At 30.4% G+C, this 9566-nt stretch overlaps 1 protein-coding gene across 1 annotated transcript; it reads left to right on the top strand.

Moving 5' to 3' along the window:
• The first annotated feature begins 7396 nt into the window (after positions 1–7396).
• Positions 7397–8772, top strand: LOC108478720 (ribonuclease 1-like). The gene is made up of 4 exons (XM_017781192.2): positions 7397–7606; positions 7711–7869; positions 8133–8331; positions 8423–8772. The coding sequence occupies exons 1-4, from the start codon at positions 7505–7507 to the stop codon at positions 8647–8649; spliced, it is 687 nt and encodes a 228-aa protein (XP_017636681.1). The 5' UTR covers positions 7397–7504; the 3' UTR covers positions 8650–8772.
• Positions 8773–9566: the final 794 nt, after the last annotated feature.

The following is a 9566-nucleotide window of genomic DNA, read 5'->3' as shown; positions in this document are numbered from 1 at the left end:
ATGAAACGTGTAAGACCCTGGTTGAAAGATACCATGGCAACATGACGGGAAATAAATAAGACCATGGTTGAAAGATACCATGGCAGCGTGACATGAAATGAATAAGACCATGGTTGAAAGATACCATGGCAACATGACAGAAAATGAGTAAGACCATAGTTGAAAGACACTATGGCATCATGTCAAAGATAAATAAGACCGTGGATGGGAGACGCTATGACATCTGTTGAACAATTGATATTCAGGTAATATGTATCAGATGACGAATGGTTATATAAAATAATTATAAAGATAGATAAACGAAATAAGTATAAGTACATGGAATATAATTTATGTTAAGTTTGATATAAACTATTACCTAATAAATATACATAAAATATATGGAAATGATAGAGCATGAAATATTGATATAATGAAATGAATGATATATGCTTATGAAGAAACGGTAAGAGCATGATATGTTTCATGACATGTACATATATCATTATCTTTGATATGTTGATACAAGGAAATTATGTAAGTTGAGACTATTATTAAACTCAAGTGAGATATGTCGAGAAAATAGATATATCAATATTGAATTTATATGAGATATGTGCAAGTATACTAACAATGCTACTGTTTGATGCTTATACAAGTGTCAAACTGTTGATTGAATGGTAATATATTTATTTATATGATGCATTGAATCGGTAAGTATTTAAATTTTTTTTAGTGATCTGTAAATGGTAGTAATGCTCTGAAACCCTGTTCTGGCAGCGAATACGGGTTAGGGGTGTTACACACACGGCCAGTAGACACGCCCGTGTGTCTAGACCGTGTCAAACCTGTAGGGTATACTGACTTAAATTCGAAGGGTACCCCAGAGGACACACGACCGTGTAGCATGATTGTGTGTCGTATATGGCTGAGACACACGTTCGTGTCTCTGTCTGTGTGGACAAAAATAGGCTATTTGCAAAGCCAATTTGCAACCCTTTCCTCATGCATACCTAGCAACCAAAATGGTACAATTTCAATACATTTCATACACATATTATACCAATTCAACTTGGTACTCAATTACATAATTAATACCATGCATAATCCATTCATATACCAATTAAAAAACAAGACCTCATTTGCACATTTTCATTCCATCAATTCCTTGCCAAAACATACCATGTATATCATGATTCATCAACCATAATTTCCCAATAATAATTAATCTTTTTCAACCAACATCATCACCTATATCAATTTTAAACCACATATAAGCACATACCAAAATCAAATATTTATCCAATCATTTTGGCATTCATTTGCAAAGCCAAAATCAAGCATAACACAATTACACATATTCATCACTTATCCTTAACCATTTGAACATCCAACTCCATACCTAAATATGCCAATTCAAATCACCAATTTACAATCAAAATATTAATATAGCAATAATAAACCAAACATCACAATTCATATACTCATATAATTATATACTACCACATACACCACATTTAAGTCAAATCATATGGTTAATTACCAATGAAACACATAGGCATCAATTTCCAAATTTACATTCAACATTACCAAAACACATGTCCACATAACTCAAGCCTATACATGCCATATAATCAAGTCACAAGTGTATAAATGCCGAAATAAAAAACTGGATAATGTGATGCAATCTCCACCGACTTTCAACCCAAGCGAACGTCCGAATCACTATAAAACGTAGAAAAATAACACAAATAAGCTATAAAGCTTAGTAAGCTCATATGATATAAACTTATATTATTGAATAAACAAATATTTAGCATTTACATATACTATAATATAAATTCATTTGATTTCACTTTTATACCATAATTCCAATAACATAATTAACAAAACTTCACAAGTTTAATTATTTCTATGCTTATACGGATCAAAAACATTTTTATCAATTTGATCACATTTACATATACAAAATCAACTATCAATATAATTTCATTCAAACCAACGTTCCTCACATTTTCTTTAGCGAAGGTGAATCATGTTAATTATCATCAAGTAACGGTATTTCGCACTTTATATACCTTATGTTTATATAGTTAAAACAAACATAACTCATGCCTCATTTAACATCCAATTCATACCTCCATATAGCCAAATGGACCCATTTTGACATAAAACATATTTATACACAAATCTTTCTCATTTCATTTACATGATACAATATGAACTCACTACTTTCGTTCGATTCTCACATAAGTATTGTACGTACCTTTATTACTTATTTCGATCGTACTTTCATTCTTGTCTTGACTATGCCCATTGAACCCTTCGGAATTGCTAAGGATACTCGGATATAACATAAAGCTCATATAATGCCATATACCAGATATGGTCTTACATGTTATCTCATATCGATGCCAATGTCCCAGACATGGTCTTACACGTAATCACAATACAATGCAAATGTCCCAGGCATGGTCTTACATGTAATCTCATCTCGGCAATCCTAATGTCATGACATTTGTATCCTATACTATTCCTAGGTTCGTACAAGACTTTTGGATGTCGTAACTTTGTCGATTCTTGCTTGTAGTTGCTCATTTGACATTCATAGCAGTTCAATAACAAATAAGCGTATATAATTCAATTCAATTCAATAATAAATAAGCATTTATAACACAATTTAAATATTTTTATTAGCATACGAACGTAACTCTTTCGCTATAACGATGAAATAGGTCAACTAATTTGATACTTTATTTTCCCCCGTTCTAGATCCGAATCTCATTTTTCTCAATCTATATAATAAATAAATTTCCTTATTTAATCATTAATTCATTCAATTTAACACAATTTACACTTTTTGGCAAAATTTCACTTTTGCCCCTATTATTTCACATTTTTGCAATTTAGTCCCTAACACATAAAATATAAAATTCATGAAATTTAAACAATCCCGTGCTTAGCCGAATATCACACAATCATATATCATCCTATATTTTTACTTTATTCGTATTTTTAATCACATAATTTTATAATTTCACAAATTAGCCCATAATTTGCATTTTTACTCAAAATCACTTAGTAAAATATGTAAAACTATCATCTAACTTCCATATTTCATCATCAATCATCAAAAATCATGAATATTCATCAATGGAATCTCACAAAATCATGAAAAATTTCAAAATTAAAGGTATGGGCTAGCTAGATTAAGCTGCAATGAGCTCAAAAACGTAAAAATCATTAAAAACGGAACAAAAATTGTACCTAGATGAGCAATCAAAGTTTGGCCTAACCTAATGAACTCCCATGGCTGTTTTCTTTTCAAATTTTCAGTGGTGCATTAAGGAAGATGATGGCTTTTACTTTTATTTTAATTATTATAACATTATTTACCTTTTTACTAAAATAACCTTTGTTTTAACATTAAAAGTTCACTAATTCAAGTCCATTACCGTCCACTGATGCTATTAGTGGGCTAATTTCAATTTGAGATTCTATAGCTATTGAACCCTTTTTGCTAATAGAATTCAACTTTTATGCTTTACGCGATTTAGTCATTTTTACCTAATTAACCACTCAAATGGTAAAATTTCTTTACGAAATTTTCACACAATATTTCTATCATACTATAAACCTTAATAAAATAATAAAATAAATATTTTAACTTCGGATTGTGGTTCCAAAACCATAGTTCAGATTTGACCCAAAAACGGGCTATTACACACATTTTAGAATTCAAGCAGGATTTTTTCTCCTGGTTAGACTCTAATTATTCTAGGGATATTTTAGTATGATTAAAACTATAATATTAACCTATTTAAATGGGCCTTGCATCCCTGTTTTGATATGTCCATCAGTAAGGGTTTTTCTTGAGGGCAACAAGATGTAGTCGCATATTAGTTTTGATGAGAAATTCATGGTAATTAGGGAGAGTATTTTATAACCCTTTTGTGAGTGCCCTATGAGATTTAAGGTTTTGTTTACCAGTCTGCTCTTTGAAATTTTGAGCTTTGTATTCGAGGTTTTGGGTAATGCACGTTTAGTACATTGAGGTTAATTTTCTCCATATTGTACTCTCATTTGTTTACTCATTTAGTGAAAAGTCGAAGCCTTCTTTGCCTGTGGTTTTTCCCTCTTTGAAGGTTTTCTATGTAAAATATTTGTATTCGTTCTTCTCCACTTTTGTTATCTCGTTGTCTATATGAGTTGACCCCCAATAGTATTGATATGTGGAGTTGGAAATTGAGATAGAAATTAAATTAAGTGGAAAAGTACATGGATTAAAGTGTAATTTATCATTTTATAAAGAAGGGACCTGAATGCAAACTTTCCATATTTGATTGATATTTAGAGACATAATGTTCGGATTAAAATCCCATAGCTGATAAGGTGGAAAGCTTGTGGAAATTTATGGAAATTAAGGTTGAAAGTGTTGAAATTTGATTGGATGATGGAATAAATGGACTAAATTGAAAAATAGAAAAAGTGTAGAATCTTCTACACAATTGAAAGGCTGAACGACAACAATTTGGGGTAGCAAAAATTAAAGGGAAAAAAAGGAAAGAAAAGAAGGAAGGAAAGAAAGAAAGAAAGAAAGAGGAAAAGAAAGGAAAATCTCCCATGCATTTTTCTTGAATTTTTTCTTAAAACCACAGTTTAATTTCATATCCTAAAAAGTTATGAAAATATTTTCAATCATGGAAACAACTTGGATAAAGATAAGAGTGAAGGGAAAGCTTGGGAAAGTGAAGAGAAAGGTTCATTTTAAGTAAAAAAAAAAAAGGTAAGTACTCAATTGAATTCAAGCTTCTTCATTTTTTTTTTTGTGAATTACAGTAACAAGGCAAAGGTCAAACAACAAACGCGACTAGCGCGACTTGAACCTAGGCCACACCTAGGGTGGTGAACACCCTTGACCATCCATCACATGGGGTTCAAGCTTCTTCATCTTAATTTGAATATTTGAGTATTTAAACTTTAATATGAAATAATTAAATAAGATATGTTTAAGATTATTGAATACGATATATTGAATTTAGTAATGAATATGTAATTAAAGGTATGTTAGTAATGTAAGAAATGATAAAGTGATAATTTAGTGATTAGTGAATCTTATGAAACCAAGGATTAAATTATAAAGAGTGAAAAATTATTTATTTGTAAATGAATAGATGTAGAATAGTGAAATTACTATAGAGAAGTAAATTGTAAAAAGTGTAAAATTTGATATGAGAAATAAATATTGTGATTAAAGGTTTAAACATAATGAAAAAGTGATATTAAAGTGTTATAAAAATATTTTTTTTATGAATTCAGAATTAAATTGTAAAATTTTAAAAATTACTAAATGTGCTAAAATAGTGAAATAAATATTTAAGTAAAGTGTTTTATAAAAACAAAGTGTTATATGAAAGTGAATTAAAATCTAAAGTGTAAAATATTGTAAATATGTGATATGTTAGTGTTCACGTGAATTAATTTATGAAATGAAGATGTAGTCCATGTGGTTATGTAATTCAATGAATAAGTAATGTGATACAAAGTGATATATGTGATATGTCAAGTATATTATATGAAAGTGAAGTGAAAATATTATGTATATGCGTATGTGATTTAAAATGAATAAATAAAATGTTATGTGAATAATTGCCCTAGTTAGCTTAGAGGTGTTGGGAGCTAGGTTGGTGTTGCAAGGGTTCGGATGGGATTCAAAAGAGAAATGACTATGTAAATCAAGCCCCTAGGGTAGTCACTCAAGACATGTTGGCCCTTCGCAGTGCACAAGAAACAAAACGCTCTCCCGTAGGAGTCAGTCAATTACTTAACAGATGACGCTTTGAAAATTTATCTCAAAGAAATTGACCAATCCACAGTTGTAATAATTATTCAAATACATATTATTTATGATTATGCTTATATTTATAATTGTACTAAAAAGTAATTGAAGAACTCAACTTGAAAATAAAATTTCAAGTAAATTTAATATTTAGATAATATAAAATAATAATTGTAAGATTGTTTGGAGGTAGAGGTGCTCATGAGCTGGGCTCAATCAAAATTTTAGGCTCGTTTGTTAGGTTTGAGTTTAGTTTGGCCTAAAAAATCGGCCTAAAATTTTGTCCAAATCCGACCCAGATAAAAACATTAGAACCCAAGCCCAACACAAACTTTTCGAACTTATATTTTTATCTAAACCCTTTAATTTTTTGAACAAACCTTTAGACCAAACCAAATAACCCAGTCCATAAGAAGTTGTATTTGGAAGAGTTGATACAGCTTGGAACTGGTATTCAAATATTGTAAATATAAAATAATACTAACAAACTCGAAAGCAATTGCAAAGAGAAAAGAAACTTAAAATAATAATAATAATAATAAAACATGGATTTTGAAATCAATTGAATTTCCAATCACGAAAGTGCAGAGATGGGTATTTTTTTTTTTTTTTGAAAACTGAACAGACACTTGTCTACTTCGTATGGGTTAGAGTGGAATTCTTAAATTCATGAATGTGTGAAGGCATTTAAAAAACATCATACTTTCAACTCCCAAACAACCAATAATTGGCACTTCTAATGTATAAAAAAGTATGGTTGATTCCCGTTACCTGCTTTGCCATCTGCTCCCAAGTGTCACCATCTCACTTTCTTAAATTTTGATTTCCGATTTGTTAAATTAATAATGTTGATTTCGCTTCTGATTTTTCATCTTTGTTTATTTCTCTCTGCTTAATTTTAGAAGTGTGATATTTGTTTATGTCTCTATTTTATTAATCATACTTAGATGGATGTAGGGATAGTATGTAACATTGAAAGATGTAATGTAGAGTAAATAAAACCTTAGGTTATCTATGATGGTCTTCAGGTAGCTTAGAATGCTAAATGAGAAAAAGTTATTATTGAGACTGACAAAGTTCAGTCAAACAAGAATTTAATTTTAAAAATTCAATGATTATACAGACGTGATTAACATATGAAAATTATGCTAATATATGCGAATTTTGCTCCTCATATTCTAGCCATATTGATGAAGGAATTACCCATTGGTCTCAAAATATTCTATGCAGCTCCTTCAAAGATTGTTAACCAAATTTGATTAGATAGACGACTCTCGATAACTAGTCTTGTTTATACTAATATTATTTTGTAATTGATACTCTTTTATATTTTGTCAAAAAAATTTCTATTCGAATAATTTATTCTATTCAAGTAAAATTTTCTCAATAATAAGATTGATTGATAACATTAAATGTTTGGAGCTGTCCAAATCAATGAGTCAATATATATAGCAGAAAACAAAAAAGGGAAGTAAAATGTCTAACCGGATTCATACCATAAAATCAAAAGGCTTAGTATGAACATGGAAATGAGCCGACAAACGTTACATGACATACAGATTTTGTAACTTATAAAGGATCTGTTCAGGATATCCGCCTCCTGATTCATACCTTAAACCTTCCATTTAACCTTATAAAACCCGTTTAATCATTCTCAACTCTTCAAACATTATATGGTAGAACACAATGGAGTCTAAGTGTTTACTTCTTATCTATCTTCTGGTTTTGCAGTCTCTGGCACTTCTCTGTGTTTCCCAGGATTTTGATTTTTTCTACTTTGTTCAACAAGTGAGTTGTTTGATTGTTAAGAAACAAAGATTTTTCCTCCTTTTTATTTTTTATTTATTTTTTCTGGATTCTATTGTTTTTCATTTGTTTTTATGTACTTGCAGTGGCCAGGGGCTTACTGTGACTCAGACAAGAACAGTTGTTGTTACCCTACAACAGGGAAGCCTGCTGCTGATTTTAGCATTCATGGACTTTGGCCTAATTACAATGATGGGTCATACCATCAAAATTGTGATTCTAACAACCCATTTGATGCATCTAAGGTATATTCTTCCATCTTATTATTATTCTTCCTAGTGGAAATTTAAATAGCAGTCACAATATGAAATTACAAAACACGCTGATAAATTGATCGTAATTCTTATTTTAGGCCTTCCAAAAGTAAAACATTAAATTTAAACATGAAAATATTTAAATTTTGGCCCTTTAAAAATAAATAATTTAATTTAAGTATTTTTGACATAATATTTTTAGTTTTAGCTCCCTGAAATTTTAAAATTTCATCTTGGCTCATGTTGACACGTAGATTTCAGACCTCATCAGTAACATGAGAAAGAACTGGCCATCATTGTCTTGTCCAAGCAACGATGGGGAAAGCTTTTGGTCACATGAATGGGAGAAACATGGTACCTGTTCCGAGTCTGTCTTTGATCAACATCCCTACTTCGAAACAACACTCGGCTTAAAGCAACAAACCAATCTCCTTAAAGCTCTTAAAGCTGCAGGTAATCCATAAAAACTCAAAACTTCCTATCCATATTAGCTTTATTTGCTGCAGTATTTGTTACAATAAAAAAAAAATTCTGGGTATTGCAGGAATCGAGCCAGATGGAAGTAGTTACAGTTTGGAGAACATTAAAGATGCTATAAAAGAAGGAAGTGGGTATACACCTTGGATAGAGTGCAATGAAGATTCATCAGGGAACAGCCAACTTTACCAGGTGTATCTATGCCTGGACAAATCAGGGTCCAACCTCATTGAATGCCCCGTTTTTCCTAAAGGGAAGAGATGTGGGTCGGAGATTGAATTTCCTACCTTTTAGACTCTTGTTATATTTGGATTTCCAGCATTTTTATTTCTCATGTCGTGATATAGGTTCAGGGCTTGTTGTCTTTGTATTTTATGATTGGAATCATCACCCAAATGCCAGTTCAATGAAAAGAAACAGTATTTGTTATTTATACGTTATAAAGTGTATTACGCAATCCAGACAAGCCAAAAGTAAAGTGAAAAGCATGATTTATCATTTAAATGGTTGACCAAACTGTAAGCAAAGGTTTTTAGAGCTTATATTCTGGGTAATTGCTGTTGGAGGGTTGCTTTCTCCGTCTAATTCCAAGCAATGGTTTTCTTTAACCCAAATATTCAATTTCATCATCAAGTTTTACAAGACAATGCATTTGCTACGAGATAAAAGAATAACATAAGCGTAAATTGTACTGTAGTTTCTCCTACTTCTAGACAAATAATTTTAATTTTTAAATGTAATTTTAAGAATTTTAAAAATTCAATATTTTTTTACACATTTTCTTCCTTTTTATATTTGGGACTCATTTTTGCCATACAGAAATACAAAAAAAAAGAGAGGCTAATAATATTTAAATCGATTTTCCTACTAAATTTTAGGATATAAACTAATAAAATGATAGCTTCCATTATTAAGAGTTTGTATAATAAAAGAGAAATTAATGTATTGTGATGTTTATTTTTGGTAGAAATTAATAACATTATCCGAGTATATCAAAATCAATTAAGTCCATGTAGAGAGAGCAACAACAAAATTTTTTGAACTGATAATGGGATCTTCAAATAAAATTAAATTTAAGGGATTATTAAACTCATACTTAGCCATTCGATCAATAATTGTATTTTGGCTCCTCAGAATGTGATGAATCTGTATCCTCCAATCTCTATTGATGAAGTTGTGAATTAAACATTACTCAGCTAAGCTACTATTGA

Source organism: Gossypium arboreum, chromosome 12, assembly GCF_025698485.1.
Source record: "Gossypium arboreum isolate Shixiya-1 chromosome 12, ASM2569848v2, whole genome shotgun sequence".
Taxonomy (NCBI): Eukaryota; Viridiplantae; Streptophyta; class Magnoliopsida; order Malvales; family Malvaceae; genus Gossypium; species Gossypium arboreum.
This window is presented reverse-complemented; position numbering and strand designations above follow the sequence as displayed.

What these genes read in the sequence shown, in the direction of transcription:
- LOC108478720 (XM_017781192.2), top strand. Translation starts at nt 7,505, where the DNA reads ATGGAGTCTAAGTGTTTACTTCTTATCTATCTTCTGGTTTTGCAGTCT. An exon ending in ACCCATTTGATGCATCTAAG is followed by an intron (nt 7,870 to 8,132) that starts GTATATTCTTCC and finishes GTTGACACGTAG; the next exon opens with ATTTCAGACCTCATCAGTAA. An exon ending in TAAAGCTCTTAAAGCTGCAG is followed by an intron (nt 8,332 to 8,422) that starts GTAATCCATAAA and finishes TGGGTATTGCAG; the next exon opens with GAATCGAGCCAGATGGAAGT.